This window comes from Rhinatrema bivittatum, chromosome 8, assembly GCF_901001135.1.
Source record: "Rhinatrema bivittatum chromosome 8, aRhiBiv1.1, whole genome shotgun sequence".
Classification (NCBI taxonomy): domain Eukaryota; kingdom Metazoa; phylum Chordata; class Amphibia; order Gymnophiona; family Rhinatrematidae; genus Rhinatrema; species Rhinatrema bivittatum.
In genome coordinates this window covers 201,760,016-201,782,002 of record NC_042622.1, presented here as the reverse complement: position 1 = coordinate 201,782,002, position 21,987 = coordinate 201,760,016, and the positions used below count along the sequence as shown (strand labels likewise).

The following is a 21,987-nucleotide window of genomic DNA, read 5'->3' as shown; positions in this document are numbered from 1 at the left end:
TTACATAAAATAACATATTCCTAACAATGCAAACTCTTAAGTGAAAGAAGCTAGACTGGAGATGCTAGGACGCACAGCTTAATAATTCACTTAAAAAAAAAAAGTAATAAAAAGAGCCATGCTGAATAATTTCCACAGCTTCTACAAGTCACATGTTAAACAAAGGAAAAGTGAATAATACTCCTTGTCTCTCTCATATTGTTTCTCGCAAATTTCCAATGCATAGCTTACGTTAGAAGCCTCTCTCTTCCTTGACAGCTGCTACATTCTGTCCAAAGAAGGGAAACCAAATACAGTTTCTTGAACTGGAGAGTCGATTAATTGGCCCAGTCTAGAACTGGGCTGCTTCCTATCCAAGAACTGCTGCAGATTGGGTAAGAAACTGAACAGTGGTTTCACCAGAAAAGCACATTTCACCGCTGGAGAGCAGATGCCCCAGGTGCCTTGCTCACTCCAAGGAGATTAGGTTTCTTTGTGGGAAGGCAGCTAAAAGGGGCAAATTATACTGGGTGAACCCTTAACCCCATTACTAAAAGACAGAATTAAGTGTACTTTAATTGTAAATAGCATATAGGAGAGATAAGAAGGGGAAGAGCGAGTTTTGGAGTATTTAGAACAATAGTACAGGCAGTGGTATTGCCAATTTTTGATTAATGCAATGGGGTTTTGTTGGGGGTAATTATGAATAGACATCATCTCCAGGTGATGCAAAATACGGCAGCCAGGCTGGTGTTTGGCTGCCCAAGCAAAACTAGTGCTAAACCACTGCTGGTGGAGCTGCACTGGTTGCCTGTTCAGGAAAGGATTATATTTAAGATCATAACTCTGATGTTCAAGGTCAATCAGGCTAAGGGTGCAAGTTATTTAATAAGCAAAGTTCAGAGACATGTACCAAAGTGAATATTACATTCATCAGAAGGACCATTGTTTATGGTTCCTGGAGTAAGAAAGGTGAAAAAGGTGGGCTCAAGGAAAAGGATGTTTTCGGAGTTTGGGCCAGAGTGTTGGAGGGTAATAGATTGGAGTCAAATTATTTGGCTTTTAGAAAGAAAGTGAAGGCATGGTTATTTCCAAGCCTTACTTGGTTTTATATATTTATTTATTTATTTTATTATACCGAGTTTCATGATAGGAATCACATCAACCCGGTTTACAATTATGTTATTTTTATTAAATTTTTGTATGCTTACTGTATTTTATATTTGATTGTTGTAAACTGCCTTAGTCAACTTGCTGTTTGTGCGGTATAAAAGATTTGCAAAATAAATAAATAAATAAATAAATAAATATCAAAGCAGTGCCACTCTCGTCACTTATTACATTGAGTTTAAAAAACTTGATGCCATTTATAATCATTTTGGGGGCAATTTTCATGCTATGCGCTTTGGGACAAAGTACACTGGGATTTATCGCCTGCGGACTTCCCCCCCCCCCCCCCCCCCCCCAGTTTGAAAGCAAATGCATGCACATACATTGGCTTTTGAAACTTGTCAAAAGTACAAAATAATTGCAGACCTAAGGGGGTACTTTAATCAGCGAAATAAACCTGCGTAGATCCGAGACCGCATGCATTCTTTTCCTCTCCCCTCCCTCCAGGAACACCTCTTCCTAATGCGGTTAACGGCGAATGCGGGGAACAGTGCGGGTACTTTCAGCAACGCTCAGGGAAGGCAGTTTTCAGTGGCCAATTCACACGGGTGAAATGCTTTTTACTCGCGGAAATGACTTGGAAAATTGATCTCTCCCCGTATTTTGAAACATCAAATATTCTGATATCTAAATTAAAAAGAATGTTTTATACCTTTGCTATCCAAGGAGACTTTATCATCATTCTACTGTGGCTAGTCTCTCTCCTGTTATTACGAGAGTGGATCCTTGGGCCGGCGGGAAAGGGCGCCAATGGGGAGGAGCCCCGGAGAACCCTCCCGATGGCAGGCGAGGCTGTAGGAGACCTGAGACCCCACAGGACCTTCACCACTACCAGCCCTCGTTCCCCACAGGTTGAGCCCTTGGGAACGAGGGCCGGCTGGACTTCCGAGGGGTCTTGGGCAGGTGGTGACACGCGAGTCCGGTAGACAGGGGTCTTGGCAGGCGGTGTATCTCGTAGTCAGGCAGGCAGGGGTCTTGGCACGGAGAAACAGAAGACAGGAATCAGGAATCAGACGTCAGAGAATCCAAACAGGAACTGGAGCCAGGAGTAGCCAAGGCAAGGCCTGAGAAGCAGGCCCTGACTTAAATAGCTGCAAGCTTGGGAGGAGGAGTGTGAGCCCCTCCTGCGGTGATCCCTGAAAAGGGGTCAGGTGGCGCGCACGCGCACCAGGGAAGCTGGGGGTCAAGAGGAAGGCCAGAGCAGGAGCCGCCGGCGTGCCGTCCTGCGCGCGGTGTCGGCGTGGTGGCCCGGGAGGAAGGGCGCGGTGCGGCTTGCCAGCCGCGGCGAAGTTCCTGGGTCCGAGGAGGTGGAGTCGGCCATGCCGGTAGGTGGGGGAGTCTGGCTGCGGTCCTGTTCGGCCGACTTTCGCAACACCTGTTGCCTTCCTCTGACTCCTTTTCTTAGTTCTTCCTATCTATTCATCTTTCTCTCTGTCTCCATTATCTCATTATCTCATCTCACTTCTCCCCATCTCTCTCCCTTAACCTTGCCTCCATAACATCTCGTCACTGCTCCCCCTGCTCTCCTTCTCTCTCTCACATTCATCTCCATCTTTCACCACTCCACCCTCCTCTCGTCTCCTTCCTCCAAAGCCTTCCTTTTCCCACCCTTTCGCCTCTTTTTCCGACTCCTGCTCTCCTACCTGCAGATTGTTTAAAAGATGAAGCCTGAGAGGGAAGATCAGCAGCATTAAGGAAAGCTGCTAAACCACTGTGTGTGCTGCTGGTATTGAAACTTGCTGTAAATCGTCCACACCGTCTAAACATCTGACCAGTGCTAGCCAGACAGCAGTAGCTAAGCAGCATTTCTGTGCACTGTGCACTGTGTAGAGAGCTGATGGCTCAATAGGTACTCGGTGCCCCGGGTTGGCTGGGCCTGGGAATGCTGCAAAGCAGGGCAGAGGAAGTTGTGAGGATCGACAATGGTTGACATGGTTGACACCTGTCGGCCACATTTTGAGCCCATGATGCAAGGCTCCTGAAGGAGCCCTGATCTATGGCCCCCAGCCTCAAGACCGTGGCTGCAATGACTACACGAACAACAATGGGAGGGTCACATAAAACAGGGGGCAAAGGGAATTCCCAGGTAGTTGCTAACAGGCCGATACAGTACAGTGCGCTCCAATGGAGTGCACTGTTAGCCGACATTTGGACGCGCGTTTTCGACGTGCTAGCTTTACCCCTTATTCAGTAAGGGGTAATAGCACGTCCAAAATGTGCGTCCAACCCCCCCGAACCTAATAGCGCCCGCAACATGCAAATGCATGTTGATGGCCCTATTAGGTATTCACGTGCGATACAGTAAGTAAAATGTGCAGCCAAGCCGCACATTTTACTTTCAGAAATTAGCGCCTACCCAAAAGTAGGCGTTAATTTCTGCCAGCGCCGGGGAAGTGCACAGAAAAGTAGTAAAAACTGCTTTTCTGTGCACCCTCCGACTTAATAGCATGGCGATATTAAGTCGGAGGCCCCCAAAGTTAAAAAAAAGTTAAAAATTGAAAAAAAAAAATTGAAATGGGCCCGCGGCTCGCGGGTTGAAAACCGGACGCTCAATTTTGCCAGCGTCCAGTTTCCAAACCCGTGGCTGTCAGCGGGCTCGAGAACCGACGCCGGCAAAATTGAGCGTCGGCTGTCAAACCCGCTGTCGGCCACTGCCTCTTTTTGCCGCGGGCCCTAATTTAAATAAATTAATTTAGTGAATCGCGCGCACAGGAGAGTGGCCTGTGCGCACGCCCACTCTCCCCGCGACTTTTATTGTATCGGCCTGTAATAAAGGCTCATGCTGCCAGGATCCCAGCTCTGATTTTCAATTTGGGTTGGCAGAAAAAGGAGAAAGGAGGAACTGCAGGGCCCAACAAAACAACCTATAGAGGGGAAAAAAAAATTGTGACTAGAAAGGAATTTTATTTTGTGGTAGTTCTCATGGTTCTTGAGTGAGCCCTGAGGAAAGAAAAATCTATATATACACACTGGCAAGCATAGCACTGGGCATAATGCCAGCCCAAGGGATAGCCAAAGTTTATTCAAGGTCTCCACTTGCTTCAGCTTAGTGCTCAACTAACAAATGTCTGGTCAGTATATAAGTATAAAATGAAAAGCAGAGCTGGGAAGATGAATTGTAACTTGCTCTGCCCTAAATCTTCTTGTTAGCAGATGGTTGCAGTCTTCTGGACCACAGTCTGGGCTTGCTGTTCAGGTTAAGTTACAACAAGATTATCAAAGTCCCAAACGGTACCAGGGACTTTAATTGGACTGTGCTTTTCCCACATCATATCTCACAATTTAGAATCTCTCACCTTTCTGACAATAAGCAGTAGAGGAGCCAGCTCCCTGAATGCTGTAGGTTTTTGGATACACCCCCCCCCCAAACACCAGTATCTTATCTGCCTCCTACATCACCTTTCTTGGACTCAGAATAACTGACAAGAGACTGAAGAAGTGATGTCGGAGCTAAATCTTATACTGGGGGCGCTCAAGCCCCTATGATAAACCAATTTAGATCACAATCACACCCTCACACACACTGTCCCATCAGAGAACAGATACAAATGGCAAAAATGCCCTTAAAGTTTCTTACCAGGTGTGATGCCCTTGGAGCGGTCTATGGCTGGAGTAGGCCACAAAACAGACCAGGCTGGAGAATGGTCTGCTTTTCATCAGTTTATTTTCAAAATCACATAAGAGAAAAGAAGTAAACGGCTGCTTACCTCAGCAGACTGACATGCAAAGAAAAATGTCCAGAACAAACACCGCATTGGATTGCAGCTTCCTTCTCCTTGCTGGGGCCTCTCTAACTCTCTCAGGGCCTCACCTTTGTATCCCTTACCTCAGGGACTTGCCCTCACACGAGGATCCCTTTCCTGTCTGTCTTAAGGTGGAACGGGCCAGATAGCTGGAGCCGGTCCGTTAAGGCAGTCTGAGGCTTTCTATCATATACTCTGTCACACCAGGGTACCAGACAGGCCTATGGTACACACAGCAAAATCAGCTGTGTAGATTTGTACATATTCAAAAATAAAATTTTTTAAAAATGACGTATATGCATAAAAGAAACATGCAGGGTCAGCAATAAGAGGTTAGAGCACCACACCAGATGCTATTCCAGATCTGGGGCTCCAGCTGTGCAGATAGCACCCCCTATTGTTGAAGTCACAGCCCCCCCGAGAGAGCGGCTCCTGGTGGTCATCCAAACAGCATTGAATGCAGCTCTTCCACCACTTCAGCCTGTTCTCTGCCCCGGGAGGCTTCTGCCTTGCTTGCTCTACTTACAGCAAAGAATGTAAGAGAAAGCAAGAAATACTAAAGGGAGTCCTCCTGACCAGGATGATGTTAGACGGAAAGGCTGAGTAGGCAGAGGACAAGATGGACAGGCAGAGCCACTCATGGTGATGGAGCTCTGATTTAGGGCTACCTCTTCATGCATGCACTGGGGTAAAATGGTGAAGAAATCTTCTGGCGAACGTGGGGGAAGTGCAAGATCTCATACCAAAACCAAGCAGCCAAGGGTACTAGTGCCAGGAGATCAAGCTATGGTGCATTTCTTTTCTTTTCTTTTTCTTTTTTTTTCAGCTGTATCTTATCCATGATGGTCACTAGAATTGCTGAGGACCAGACAGATAAACAGAAAAAAAATAGATGTGTATATTTTCAAAGAATGCCTGCACAATGATTCTCAACTCATTTAAACTTGTCACACATAGTATTAAAATGAATTAATGTCCTTGGGTGTAATGCCATTTTAAACCAGCACATCATGTTATGTCAATCAAACTTCAATCTCTGCCATGCATTCATGCTCATGACATAATGATATTTCCAAGATGGACTTTGGGAGGTCCCTATTCAAAAGCATTTAACCGGTTAACTTAGAGGTTAGCCAGCTAAATGGATATTTGGGCACATATCTGGCTCAGTTCTAGCCAGCTCATAAGTTAGGCAGCTACAATTTAGCCAGATAAGTTAAGGGTGTTCCAGGGGCATAACTAGGAAGAGTTGAGTTAGCCGCTAAGTTAATTGGCTAACTCGGATATTCAGAGTTAACCAAATGGCTTAGCTGGCCAAGTCTGGTCAGGCCAAAGAGATGCCCTAAAGTTAGCCAGCTTGGTAACTTTAAGATAGCCGGCTACATTCAATAGTGCGGCTGCACCATTGAATATCTGGACTGTGTCTGAATATGGACCTCTGGGTGACCACACTGCTTGAGTATGGCGGAAAGAGGAACATTTTCACGCCCTTAAAATGAATCTGAAAGAAATGAGATTTAACATGGGGAAATGGTAAGGAACAGCATAAAAGGATCTTGGGTTCTTTTTGGCAACTACAGCTTTACTGCTCAGCTAAACAAATCATCTTGGCTGAATTTGATTCTGGTTCAAGCACCTTTTTCTAGGAACATTGCAGGAGCAACACCCAATCCCTTGGGGAAGTTGAGCAAACCATATGGTGGCCAACTGCGGAAAAGCCCTGGAGAAAGCAGCATCCATCTCCCTCAATCACAGGAGGCTGTTGCAGCGCTTAGCTACTAAAGACAGCACAGTGTTTTTCTATGCGCCATCAGGATCCCAAAGAAAATATATTTTACACTCAGTATTATGCACATCTGTTGACTGCCTAGAATAAAAACTGGATCTTTTTCTTACACTTTTTTTTGTTTTTTTGTTTTTTAGAGTGACAATAAACATCCATGTCAAAAAGACACAGATCGAGCTGGTCTTGGTTTCGCCCATGGAGATGGAGCTCTGATTTTAGCCTAAGAAAGCAAGTCTATTTCAGATAGGATCCAACTGCTTCCACTTAGTGGTGGAACCCAGTCATGAATACAAACTGCATTCCCCTTAGGGGTTTTTTTTAGGGACCTAAGAAGAAGGTTGGTACCTAAGAGATATAGAATTACAACTCCACATGTACAATGGAGTAAACTCAGGACTGGCTTGGCCTGTCTCTTTTGACATGGAGCACTATGATTGCCCAACACTTACTCTACTATCAAACTTTCATCTTGTGGTCTGCAGAAACAGTCCACTTACACTGCAATTGTACCCGAAGGCGGCAGTTAAGGGAAAACAGTTGTTTGTGTGTGCATTCGTCACAGACATTGTGAGGATCAGGAATTCCTGGAAATGGTTTGATGATATACAAGGAAATTATTGTGTATGAATTTAGATATGCCAGTAAAGTCGGGGGGGGGGGGGGTGTTTGAAAAAAAATGTTTTAACTTATTTGGTGCTCCATACAATGTATGTGGGGTTGGTATGTCTTAAATTCAAGTTTATTTTTACATTCCATACTGCCAACAACTTCCTCCTCCTGAGGGTAGAATCCCCTCTTATCTATCCAATATCTATATTACATATATATATATATATATATATATATTGTGATGCAGTACGACCTGGCCCGGGGCAGAAACAGCTGAGACACAGCCGAGCAGAAGCTAGTGGTACCAAACTTAGCCACCGGAGGGCGCTGAGGAAGGTAGCAAAGACTACACTTCCCAGGTTCCCCGAACCAACACCTGACCCCTGGCTGGAGCCTGAGCAGGAACAGGTGGAGGAAATTGGGACTGATCCCTATGACTCAGCAGAATCTATGGAGGCTGAGGAAGAGGGCGTGCCCCCGTGGTGGACCTGGCCACAAAAGCCCGGCTCCTCAGAGTCTCTGGAGGAGGAGATGGAGGTAAGCTGGGGAGAGGAAAGCTCCAGCTGTTCCTCTATGGAGGTGGAATAACCAGGAGGTTGGGGGATGGTAAATCCTGTATTGCTGTATGGATGTATGAGACAGGCGGGAAGGGAATTGTGTTTTAAATGCTGTGTACCCTGGGGCTTGTAAGGACAACCCCGCATTAATATAAGGCTGCAGCCGCTGAGCTACAGCACCACATTAAACTCCTTATTGATTAAGATCCTTTTTCTGTGTACTGCTTGGGAGTGCCAGGACTGGGCCTGGCACTCTGACTAGAGGCTGTGAGGAGTCCATAGCAGCGCTATGCCTGAGCTGTGCAAGGGGACAAGACGTGTCATAGGAGCGAAGCCAGAGGCCTGAAGCCCAGCAAAGCCCCACAGCATGCTGAGCGGAGGGACCTGATTGTGACAATATATATATATATATATACATATAAAGAGATACATGCTTAAGTTCCCGACAATGGTGTTTCTTCGGGTCTGCTTTGTGTGCTGGAACATGTCTGCATGTGTCCATTGACATGCACACCATGCAAGTCTATCAGGTACATGGGCTACAAAAATTCCATGTGGTGGAAAGACAACAGACCAGATGAGCTGGCAGGAGATCCAGCATGGTTGGTGAAAGACAACGGTCTGCACGAGCTGGATGGAAACTCACCATAGTTAGGGAAAGACAACGGCCCACACGAGCTGGCGGGAGACCCAGCACATTTAGGGAAAGACAACGGCTCACACGAGCTGGCGGGAGACCCAGCATGGTTAGGGAAAGACAACGGTCCACACAAGTTGGTGAGAGACTGAATTGCGATTTATTTGCTTTTGAATACTAAGATGATATGTTCTGAACCAATTGTTTCTGTTTTGATTTCCATCTCTTCAACTAAGAATTGAGTTACAGAATAACATCAAAGTCCATACTCAGCCACTGTGTGACTTGACAAGTTAGACAGATAATCTTAAACCTATATATTCAGTGGTGTGGCCATGCTGCTGAAGATATCCAGCTATCCTAAAGTTAGAACAGCTCTATGGGGTGACTACACTTAGCTGGATAACTTATCCGCCCATTCCCCTCCCACCACTTAGTCGGATAAGTGGTGGCCCCTGACTGTGGCCAAATATTTAAATCATTGCATTTAGCTGGATATGACAGAACTTATCTGGTTAAGTGGTGCTGAATATCGGCCTCAGCAATTCTAATTACATCTTTCATCAATTTAAAAATCATCCAGAAATATGTTTTAGTTCAAAGTCTTAGGGATACTCTGTGTTTTTGTTGCTTGTGGTTTCACGACCTCTTTTCTTATTCAGCTTTCATTCAAGGTGCTAATGCATGAGGGCCATCTGTATGGGTCCTGCTTTCCTTAACATCCAGAGAAATGCTCATACTGGAGTGGCAAGGGGGCCATTTGTTTGAAGTGCCATGGGGGATCAGCGCATTTCCTAATGATGCCACACAGACATGGATCTTTTTAATGGTTAAATTTTAAGGTACAACTTGTTCATTCCTTGGTTGTTTCCATGACATGATTTCTGTACAGTTGGAAGGGGAATCCGGCAGCTCAACTCATGGTGCAATGACCTCCAGTAGCCCGGACGGCACAGTGGCGTATCCACTGCAGCTACTGACAAAGTAGATCTTACCAAGATTAGATGTTAACACCACAAGGACGCCACTGGGCTCTCCTTTCTCCCCGCTAATTCTGAGATCCGTCAGTCACACTTCCAGATTAACTATATTCTGTATGGTACAATATGAACGCTCTGTTCTGCTTCTTCATCACTCCCACCCCACGGAACAGGGTGAGTAGGTGTCCTCTTTGATGCAGAGCTGTCTTGAGTTTTAATAAGTTGCCCTATGTTCTGCTTAAGCAAGAAGAGGATTCACAATTGTTCTGCTTATTATACACTGAAAAAGACATTTGACTGAATTTCATGCATGGCACACATGGGCAGATCTAGGATTTTGAAAAAGAGAGATGCAGATGGCATGGTGCATCCTCCTCCTCCTCCTTCTCCATCTCGTAGTCTCATCCTCCTTTCTGTTCCTTCCCAATCCCTCACTCTCCCCCCCCCCCCCCGAATACTCAAATGAGGTTCTTCACCTACTCCCTCCCATTTTCTCTGTCTTCTTCTCCACTCCTAAGTTCTTCTCTATCCCAAATCCACTCCTTCTCCATCTCTTTCACCTTCATCTCCTCTCTCAAGTTCTTCCTTATCTCATCTTCCTCCCCACCCCCACCCCCACCCACCATCATGTTCATGTCATCTTTCCTCTCCCCACCTACCAGGCTCCTCTCCATACCCTCTACCCCTTGCCAGGATTCTCGTCATCTTCCCTTTCTCTCATAATCCTCTCTGACCTCTCCTAGGATTTACTCCATCTCTGCACTCCCCCAATTCCCAGGTTCCTCTCCAACTTCCCCCATTCCTCGCTCTCAGTTTCCTCTCAGTCTCTTGGGGGACAGGGACTACAGAAGGAGAAATGGCAGGCCAAAAAGGCGGGGAGACGGTGAGTGTGGCCTCTGTCCTTTTGGATGCTCTTCCTCTATGGTGCACACTTCATTTGTAGTTACAAGGAGGAGGAGGAGGAGGAGCAGCTGCAAAGACTAGGAGTGCGTACTTACTGTGCTCCTATATTGCTAGCTTGCTGTCACTGCTCCTGATCAGATTACCAGGGAGGAGGGGAGGCAGAGAAAGGTCGGAGCACTGAGAGGATCACCTTGCTGGTGGCAAGAAAGAATCAGTAAGGACTGCTTGGAGAAATTTTTAAAACTTAAAAGTATTGGCGAGAAGTAAACTATTGGAGTATATTATTTAGTGTGTTCGTGTGTTTTGTTTTAAATAGGTAGTCAGAAAGTCAGGCAACAAAAAGAAGTTAAGAAGATAAGAACATGCCATACTGGGTCAGACCAAGGGTCCATCAAGCCCAGCATCCTGTTTCCAACAGTGGCCAATCCAGGCCATAAGAACCTGGCAAGTACCTAAAAACTAAGTCTATTCCATGTTACTGATGCAATTAATAGAAGTGGCAATTTTCTAAGTCAACTTAATTAATAGCAGGTAATGGACTTTGCCTCCAAGAATTTATCCAATCCTTTTTTAAACCCAGCCACACTAACTGCACTAACCACATCCTCTGGCAACAAATTCCAGAGTTTAATTGTGCGTTGAGTGAAAAAGAACTTTCTCTGATTAGTTTTAAATGTGCCACATGTTAACTTCATGGAGTGCCCCCTAGTTCTTCTATTATCCGAAAGAGTAAATAACCGATTCACATTTACCCATTCTAGACCTCTCATGATTTAAACAGCTCTATCATATCCCCCCTCAGCTGTCTCTTCTCCAAGCTGAACAGTCCTAACCTCTTTAGTCTTTCCTCATAGGAGAGCTGTCCCATCCCCTTTGTCATCTTGGTTGCCCTTCTCTGTACCTTCTCCATCGCAATTATATCTTTTTTGAGATGCGGCGACAAAAATTGTACACAGTATTCAAGGTGCGGTTTCACCATGGAGTGATACAGAGGCATTATGACATTTTCCGTTCTATTAACCATTCCCTTTCTAATAATTCCCAACATTCTGTTTCCTTTTTTGACTATCTCAGTCTTTGCATGCAGAACACAAACCCTCACCAAATACAGAATAAAGCCACTTAAAGTATAAATAGAAATGTGCAGACAAAAACTGAACTGTAAAACGCATTACGACAGACTTTACAGTGCACAATGGAAAACCAAAAATCACCATTCCTCATGAAACAATCAATAAAATCAAGATATATAAATCATTAATCATAATAGTAAAATCATACTAATAAAATAATTTCAAAACAGCTGATGAATAGAATATCCAATAATTAAAGACTCATGCAAATTTTGAAAGCTTTACCAAACACCAATAAAATATTTCAAAACAGCAGACACATCACATACTACCCAATATTTAAAATGGTAGTCAGTCAAGAAAATTGAACTTAAAAAGCCACCCTTACTTACCCTCTCCAGCAGTTCTCCTACTCCTTTCCCTTGCAGGCCACACCAGAAGCAGCAGTAGCTGCTGAAGCTGTCCTCACGGTCCTCTTCCTTAGGGACCACAACAAGTCTCTTCTCTCTCTCACAAACACACACCAGTCACATCCTCAGGACCAGTTTTTCATCTCTCACACACCAATCATCTCCCTGATCGGTCTCTCTCTCTCACACACACAAGCACACACATACCAGTCATCTCCCTGATCAGTCTCTCTCACACATACACACGTCACCTCTCTGGCCAGTCTCTCTCAATCACACAATGCTCTCGCTCTCTCTTACTTACACACAGGCTTTCAATCATACACATGTTCTATCTCACTTATAAACAGGCTGAATCATACACATGCCCCCTCTCTCTCACAGCCACAGCCAGCCAAAAACATGCTCCACCTCTCTCGCACATACACCACACACACACACACACACACAGAAGCACCCTCCCTGTCTCACACCACACACACACAGAAGCACCCTCCCTGCTCACATACACACCACACGCAGACACAGAAGCACCCTCCCTGCCTCACATGCACACCACACACACAGACACAGAAGCACCCTCCCTGTCTCACACCACACAGACACAAGCACCCTCCCTGCCTCACATACACAACACAAAGACACAGAAGCACCCTCCCTGCCTCACATACATGCCACACAGACACATACAAAGGCCCCCAGCTGAACAGCTCGTCTTCAGCCTGTCGGCCTTGTCTCCGGCGGCAGCTGACAGTACTGATCTTCTTTTCTTCGGCCCCCACCGGCCTGGTCTCCAGCGGGCGGCAGCTGGCAGCGACATCACTCTCCTGGGTTCTAGTGGCGACACTTGGGCTTGTCTTCACTTTTTTCAGCCGTCGCCAGCTTGGGCTCCGACAGCAGCTCACGGCCCCTCTTCCTTTCTTCAGCTGTCGCTGGCTTGGGCTCCGGCAGGGGCTTGCGGCCCCTCTTCCATTCAGCTCTTGCAGGCCTCTCTTCTGGCCCCGCTTGGCTGTCTTGCAGCTGTGGCAGGATGGCTCTGCTGTGGCCCCGCAGGTTTCTCTTTGGGCCGTGCGCCAGCAGACCCTCTTCTTCTCTTTGGCTGGGAAGGCCACCGGCGCCATGGGCGGATTGCCCCACTGGGGGAAGCCCGATCCCCTGAAAGGGCAATCTGCCCCTGGCGCCGGTGGCCTTCAGCCCCTACCATGTGACAGGGGCTACCGGTGCCCCTGTCACATGGTAGGGGCTGAAGGCCACTGGTATCATTTTGGTTAGTGGCAGCCGAGGCCCCGGGAATGGCAGATCACTCCTAGGCCCTCCGCTGGACCACCAGGGCACTGGGAGGGGGGGGGGGGGGGAGGCAAGGTGAGGCGGGGACTGGCAGAATTTTGAAAGGGCACTTTTTGCCCTTTCAAAATTCTGCCGCCTGCCATGGTGCCCCTAAGTCTCGGCGCCCTAGGCACAGGCCTAGCTCGCCTAGTGGTTCCTCCGGCCCTGGCCCCCATGTCAGAGTCCCTGGGCAGGATACCAGTGTGCGCGGTCTGAACCCGAAACAGGAACGTCCGATAATCTAGGGATGTATCAAGTAGTCACCCTGCCACTGAGTTCAATACTGGATTTCATTTAATAGAATTCTTACTTGGTATGAGATTTGCCACTCAAAAGTCAATACCTGTAGAAAGCTCTGAGCATGCACCCTCTCCAGGTTGCAGCAGAGAATCTTTTCCACGGCATTCTATCACATAAGCTTATTAAAATTTCTCCTGTTTCAGGATGGCAGGGGAAACCAGGAAGCAATGGAAGCTTTGCATTCCCTGATAATGCAAAAACAATAGCAGTACCATATGTACAGTATACATTTCCATATGTCAGTACATAGCAATCCCCAGGACACTTTACACTAACATTCCCTAAGAAATCAGTTACAGCCCGTCTGCTCAATTCTTCTGCCTCAGGGAAAGTTGGTTGGAGTCCAGCAAGAGATCAGAGATGGACTGCAGTCTCCAGTACAAAGAAACGCCATCCCTGGAAAAGCGGGCTGCCTACTGGGGCTGTTCTTTTCTCATGTAACAATGCAACTCAAGAAAGGGGGAACCGTATACTCTAGTTGTTTTTTAATTAAAATTATTTTGGCTTTTACGTGGCTCTCGGACCAGAGCGCCTGATGGTAACACAAGCACAACATAAAAGCAAGTACAAAGTTACATGGTAAATGAAAGACAGACAAAGCCAGAATGGTTACAGATCAGGACAGGCCAGCCCGAATAAGGGGGTTTTAAGTTTAGTCCTGAAGGTAGTGAGAGCCGTGGCATCCTGCACATCTGGGGAAGTTTATTTCAGAGGGTGGGACCTAGACGGGAAACGGCTCCAAAATAGAAGCGGTTTGCTTGGTGCAGGGTTGGGAAAGTGGGCATGGAGGGAGCGAGGGGGGCAATAAAGGAGAAAGGAAGAAAAGTAGATAGGAGTAAGGCCATGTAGGCACATAAAGGTAAAGGTAAAGCTTTGTTTAGTTCACTTTATTTCATTCTCTTCATGTATTTCTGTATTAATCAAAAGGCTTTACAATAAATACAAAAAAATAAACTAGTGAATCGTAATACTAATCAACATATAAAATAAAACCATAACAACCACCCCCCCCCTCCCCATCTTACACTTAGGGGAGTATTTCTCACAAGGAGTTACTCACATAAATGTGGCAACTATCGTAGCGATTTTCAAAAGCCATTTGTTTACTCAATTAAAGTGCATTTACATGTGTAAAACCCAGTTTTGTTTGAGTAAATGCTTTTTAAAATCAGGCCCATGTACTTTAAACAGTGTTTTAATGGAATACATTAAACACATGGTAGTAACACGAGGGTTATGTGAGAGACATTAGGATAGATGGACTACTGAGCTCTGCAGGAGCCGGAGTTGATCCAGCGGCGTATCAGGCAGACCATTCACCATTGCACTAACTAAAACATCTCTGTCCTCTAAGTCAGTGGTCCCCCTCGTGCTCCTTCAGCCAAATGTGAATGCCATCATTTTCTATACGTGCTAATTAGCCTGGTTATTCGACCAAGAGGTATATACACTTTGGGCTGAATTGTAAGTGTTGCTCACGCTTAACTTCTCCATTGTTATTCTCTCCCCTAGACACTATTTATTTATTCATGCTCCTAGTTATTGGTTAATCTTACTACTTGTTTATTGTCTCTAGTTAATATGTTTTATTGTAAAGCGCTTTGCTGAATTAATGTTGCTTGTAAACCGAGGTGATGTGCCACACGTGCCGCGGTATATTAAAAAAAAAATAATCTTTAAATAAATAAATAAATAAAATAAATAGAGGCCCATATACGCCTCGCGTGAGCAATGTGGATTAGGCGAGGGGGTGTAGGACTCCTGGAGGGAACGCGAGATGAAGAACCGGGGGGGGGGGGGGGGGTTCCTGAATGGCTTCAAGATGGACTGGGCAAACTGGTAGACTAATGGGTAAAACTGGGAATGGCCTTCATGCGAGCATGTTTAAAACCCGCTTCCCTGTGTGCGTGAAAGCTGACAAATCCTTAAGGAAGATACGTGCTTAAAATTAGGAGTACACATACACGCGGTAGGCGTGTTTTAAATCGTTCGTGTGTACCTGCGCACATGATTTAAAATTCCAGCGAATGTTCGCGTGCATGGGCGCTTGCATGCTTGTTTTAAAGTTACCGTCTTTAGGAATTATTCTCTTCATTTTGAGGATTGCCACCTGACTCTGATCAACTCTAACAGGTGGATCCAGTTCTATTTTTGCCCCATTGCATCTATGAACATATAGTCCTAATTTATCTAGGAATGGCAGGACTATGAGTCCATAGATACAAAGGGGAAAAAGCAGACACTGACCTAAGTCAGATGGTAACCTTCTCCATTCCTCCCACTGGCTGTGGAGTTTATAGTTTGCTAGACTAGGAAACGATGTGAAAGAAAAGTCTATCCTGTAGCTTTTTGGGGGTGAGTTTCTGCTCCCCCTAATGCCGCAGGGCCGGTTCTGTACGACATGTTTGCTGGCAAAATGCAAACATGGCAGCAGGCATGCAGAGTTTGGATCTTACGTAATTATACTTTTTAGAAATTAAAAAAAAGAATCCAAGCCTCATTTTTTTTGCTCCTGGGTCTCACTATACACTTCTCCGCTCACCCCTTTGCTTTGCAGGAAAAGGGGGCTGAGTCGGGGGAGGATAGCATTTTAAGGATGCCTTTAAAGATTTGATTGCTTGGCCTAGCCAGAGCTGTAACGTGCAGGACTGTCGCCCAGACTGAGGAAACTTTGAGAACCATTATAATAAGAAATGCCTTGAATGACCTAAATGCAATTTACAGCATAAGCAAGAAAAATTCAGGCACTGGAATGCGAGTGCATCTAAATCCCTTAATGGTGCAAACCAATAGCAAACAGCTCCTCACACACAGTGCTTTACAACATTATAATGTGGTCTAACCTCACTGGCTTTCATGGATTTGTAGATCTGACTGTCCCATTGATTTTCCTAAGAAAATCAGATCTGCAAATCCATGCCTGCACTGAGGTCAAACCAGGACTGGATCAGCCTGTTTCCTTATGAGATGGAGCCAAGTGAGAACCCTAATGCACTGTAACACAATGATTTATTTATATCTTTCCTATGGCGATCTACCCCACAGGAAAATATTACACCATCCTTCCAGGTGTGCTTCTGCCATGCCACAGCCACTTCATCTCCAGCCTTAACTAAACGTCATTACCGTGAATCCTGCTGGATTTGTAATTGTCATTTCAAATTTCAACGCCGATCTGTCAGCGCACACAGACCTTTTCGGTTCTCACATACTGAGTTTAATCCCCCCCCCACAGTCTGCCAGAACCAAATGCCAAATGTCTTCGGAAACAAATCTGCATGCCAGAATGTGCAATAAAAGACAAAACATGAAGGCAAAAAGTCAATAACATACCGGTAATTCGGCACGCCAGGCACACCTCCCAAGTGCCCTGCGTTATAAGAGACTCTAATTCCATGTACTATCCGGTTTCCCCATATGTTACAGTAAGGCTAAGACACCAGTTTGTTTTGGGGGTTTTCATGAAAAGGAATCCTTGAATTTCCTTATTTCCAATACAGTAATTCTAACGGATTAGACATAGAATTTAATATATTTTCAAATGTTATTAATGGTATTGCTTAGACTCTTATTTATTTATTTAAAGTCTCTTCTATACCGATATCCGTTCGCACATCGCATCAGTTCACAAAGAACAAGAACTTTTGGGCGGAGCCCTTACATATAACATTAAGTAAGCAATCCACATTCTCCACAACTTACCGTAACCTCTTGTTTCTGCCACAACCTTGGCTTGCCCACCAGCTTCTCCTTTTCAGACGGTGAGCTCCTGGTTTGATTTAGTGGACAGACTGGAGGCACCAGTGGTCCTTTTCTGCCGAGATCTTTTATGTTACTTTGATAGGTCTTTTGAAGGCATCTTCTTCATCAAACGTTGTCTTGAAAACTGATATTCTACAACATCTTATTTTTGCTGATTTTCTAACAAGGTATCAAAACCTACAAAGACTCCAGCTTTCCCTAGGACCATATGAACATAAGAACATGCCATACTGGGTCAGACCAAGGGTCCATCAAGCCCAGCATCCTGTTTCCAACAGAGGCCAATCCAGGCCACAAGAACCTGGCAAGTACCCAAAAACTAAGACTATCCCATGCTACTGATGCCAGTAATAGCAGTGGCTATTTTCTAAGTCAACTTAATTAATAGCAGGTAATGGACTTCTCCTCCAAGAACATATCCAATCCTTTTTTAAACCCAGCCTCACTAACTGCACTAACCACATCCTCTGGCAACAAATTCCAGAGTTTAATTGTGCGTTGAGTGAAAAAGGACTTTCTCCAATTAGTTTTAAATGTGCCACATGCTAACTTCATGGAGTGCCTTCTAGTCCTTCTATCATCCGAAAGATTAAATTACCCGTTCTAGACCTCCCATGATTTTAAACACCTCTATCATATCCCCCTCAGCTGTCTCTTCTTCAAGCTGAACAGTCCTAACCTCTTTAGTCTTTCCTCATAGGGGAGCTGTTCCATCCCCTTTATCATTTTGGTCGCCCTTCTCTGTACCTTCTCCATCCCAACTATATCTTTTTTGAGATGCGGCGACCAGAATTGTACACAGTATTCAAAGTGCAGTCTCACCATGGTGCGATACTGAGGCATTATGACATTTTCTGTTTTATTCACCATTCCCTTTCTAATAATTCCCAACATTCTGTTTGCTTTTTTGACTGCCGCAGCACACTGAACCAACAATTTTGTATCATCTGCAAATTTGATTACCTCACTCATTGTATTTCTTCCAGATCATTTATAAATATATTGAAAAGTAAAGGTCCCAATACAGATCTCTGAGGCACTCCACTGCCCACTCCCCTCCACTGGCTACCAGACCCCTGCACTAATTCAACAGTCAATAGCAGTAACAAAAATTACAAGCCTAGGGTATGCATGCCTTCTATCTAGTGCAGCGAGCGATAAGGACCAAAACTGACTTTCAAGATTTTTTATAATTTAGTAAATCAGAAATAAATATGCAACCAGCTCTGGCCTAGATGGCACGGCAGCCCATTTCCAATAACCTCCAGGCCAGGCGTTTCCTTATAAATGTCCAGGAGCGCCCTGCTAAAATAGTGGCTCTTGATGAACTTCCACAACAGGGTGTATTGTCATGCAAAACTTGTAATTGTGACAGAATTGGTGAGATGTGATCTGCTTTGTCCACGTTTTTCTCTTGTAAAACATGGAATATAAATTCTGAAAACTGAATTAAATGTTCACCCAGTTTGAACCTGTATTCCGGGATCACAGCAGATGTTTTAGGATGTATTTTATCTTAGCACCACTTGTTTGCTTTTTAATATACACAGATTTTACATTTCTAGCAAGACTGAATCCTTCCTTCATTTTGCGAACATTAGCTTTCTCATCATTAAGCCAGTCACCATTCTTAAAAAAAAAACAGTCCAAGAGATAGTGCAGGACAAAGACCACGGCTTCTCATAACATTACCACCATTTTTCTCTACCCACCTTGGAACGAGGGCACCCCCTATTGGCTTGTCTTGGGAAATGATTTCAAACCCTTGAATCCAGGTTGGCACTGCCAACGCCATCAGTTGTTGGGGATTTGGGATACAGCGCCATGGAAGACAATTTCAAAGGTTTTCAAGTGATTTCTTTTTAAGAGGAGCTTACTAGTGCCTTGGCTTAAAAATGTGATTAATGATCGCACTGACCAACTTAAATTATTAAGCTACTTTAGCAGACCCTGGAAGGGTTTAATTTTAGCTAAAATAAAAAAAAGTTTCTCTTCTCTTCCTTTGTCTCCTCAAAATGGTTACCTAAGACACTTTCATCCCACTTGCTTTCCAGGTGCTAGAAGGGAAGACTTCTCCAAGATGGAACACTTTGCCAACAGGATTCACCTCCTACAGCCGCAACCTGAGGTCTGAGCAAACCAGGACCTCAGCAAGTCCTCCGTCCAAACAGAAAAATCGATCATGGGTCTTTAACAATTTGATGCTGGCATACGGAAGCTGCTTTTTGTAGAAGGAATTGCACAAATTGTGTGGAAATCTACTAATTTTGCTGTCGATTCAGTTACACCAGATGGTTTCTTAAGTGACAAATATGATAGCAAGTTAAGCAAAATTCAGGGGAGAATTATTGTTTCTGGCAAAATACTAGAAACTTGGAGGGCTGCTGCACTCCACTGTACTGATGTGGTGGATAAGCACAGGGCCATCTCTTCCACACAAAATCTCCTCTCTCACCTACTCTCAAATCCTGGCAGGGGCCGAGGCAGGAACAGGGGTATACATTTTGTAAATTCGAAAACGGGGTCCAAGCCAAATGTGCCACTCACTCTGGCTGGGGGAGCGAGGGAAACTCCCACTTTGTATTTGGGCAAAAAAAGTTACCACTTTTCAATGCTCTCTTTCTAAAGTTCCTTAACTACAGCGCTTGTCAATGGGACGTTTCCCTGCTCTGCAAAATCTGCCTTCAAGGCACACATGCAAAGGAAACAAGAACTTGCAGGGCATGTCATTAGGGACACCTGTTTAAGAAAGACCTGATTTCTAGGTTGCGTGTCCAGTACAGTCACCTTCTTATTAAGAACATCTTTCTTAATAAGGATCCTCGCCACTGCAATCCTCACTATACATGTGGCATCATTTGATCGGGCTATATTTCACGTTAGAGGTATAATGAAAGTCTAGATATTAATAAGCTCTGGTCAAGACAGAGATGAGCAAGGAAAGCACAGCACAGCACTTCACATGGAAACAGAGGATCAAATCAGCAGCCTGTTAGCAGCATGCGCACATGCATTACACACTGTCCTTATGCACTCACTCACCAGGGGCTGGTCTGAGACTTAGCTACTCACCTGCGATTTGTGAATCCGCTGGCTGGAGACCCTGCGCTCTGCTCGGGGTAATTGTGCTGAACAGTTGATGCTGGGAACTGATAGAGAAACCCGGTCCCATATGTCAATCCACAGAGGGACCACGACCATAGCAAGAAAAGAGATGATTTCATTTTTTTTTAGGGAATAAATAAGACTGAAGGAAGCACAGGCTTGTGTTTCTGCTCTTGCCAAAATCCAGCAGTTCCTGGGACTTTTCAGTGGTACCAGGGAACCTAAATGGCTTTGGAGACCTAAACTGCAATTGCATCCATGGCACTGTGAAGCACACAGCTTGCAAGGCTTGCAGGGAAATTAGTGTGGTCAGAGTCCTCTTACTGGACATGCAGTTTCTGACCTGCTGAGCCAGCCAAGCTCTTGCAACAGACCAAAACGCTCACAGATACAGACTGAAACTGATACTGTTCAGCAGATCTAGGACAAACTCATTTTGTTGCAAAGCCCCTCGCATTTGGTGAGGTTCCTTTCTCTCCATTCATTTGCTAGGACTCGTTACTTAAAGTTCATGGTCGCCACCTACTGTGGTGCCTTTGAACTACACCCTACTTGCATTCGATCCCCATCTCTATATACTCACAGAGGCAACACAGCCAGAAAAAAAAATATCCATTCCAAGATGAACATCAGACTTTGCTTCTTTGTATTGCGGTTAATTAGGAAGCAGCTAATTGAAATCATGAATAAACTAAGCAGTCTGAGGATGGGTCCCCATGGTGGTGGACTGGATTAGAAACTGGATAAAATGACAAAGGGTTTTGAGAAATGGAATTCACTCTGAGAAGAGAAAGGTGATCAGTGGAGTGCCTCAGGGATCAGTCCTGGTGCTGTTCCTGTTCAATATTTTTGTGAATTCTACTATGGTGGGAAGTCAAACAATTTTATGCATCCACATTTAGAAGCAATCTCATGATTTTAAAAGCCAATACACAGTAACATAGGAATGATGGCAGTAAAGGTCCAAATGGTCCATCCAGTCTGCCCAGCAAGTTTCATATGGCAGTATCTGCCACGTCATGCAGGGTACTCCCATGTTTCTCTTAAGGGTAGCAACTGTTGCTCCATTCCCAAGCCTTATGATAACCCATAAAAATGTATTGATAGCAACATTTTTACTGGGTGATGAGCCTTCTTGAAAATTCAGACAGTGCTGCTTGCCGTGCTTTGCTTATGCACTTGGCCGTAGAAGCAGTCCTGCATTTCTTCCCTTATGTCTGTGCATCACTACCCCCCAATCTGTAAAAAAAAAAAAAAAGAAAAAAAATAAATAAACCAGGGCTCATGTTGGTTGTTTCTGAATCCAATTTCTCTTTCCTGCCACAATCCCCTCCATAGAAGCAGAAAGTGATGTTGCCGTTGCATCAAAAGCATCAAGTCTTAATGGTTGAGGGTAGTAGTTGCTGTTTTGTGTATGTTACCCCCATGCTTATCAGTTCCCCAGACCGTAAAAATCAGGCCCTCGGTTATTGTCTGAATCCAATTCCCCTTTTCCCCTGCCGTTGAAGCAGAGAGCAATGTTGGAGTTGCATCAAAAGTATCAAGGCTTACTGGTTAAGGTAGTAACCGCTGCACCAGCGAGTTACCTCCAGTTACCCCTATGCACTCTTTTCTTCATTTCCATCCTCTAATCTTTAGGGATCCAAA

The 21,987-nt window shown here is 45.0% G+C and overlaps 1 protein-coding gene across 2 annotated transcripts in view; it reads right to left on the bottom strand.

Moving 5' to 3' along the window:
- The window catches only part of COL26A1 (collagen type XXVI alpha 1 chain), a 421,072-nt gene extending 400,343 nt beyond the window's left edge, over positions 1 to 20,729 (bottom strand). For both annotated transcript variants that reach the window (XM_029613263.1, XM_029613264.1), the window contains exon 1: positions 20,308 to 20,729. In XM_029613263.1, the coding sequence (XP_029469123.1) occupies positions 20,308 to 20,459 (152 nt within the window). In that variant the 5' untranslated portion in view covers positions 20,460 to 20,729. The remainder of the gene's footprint in view (positions 1 to 20,307) is intronic.
- Positions 20,730 to 21,987: the final 1,258 nt, after the last annotated feature.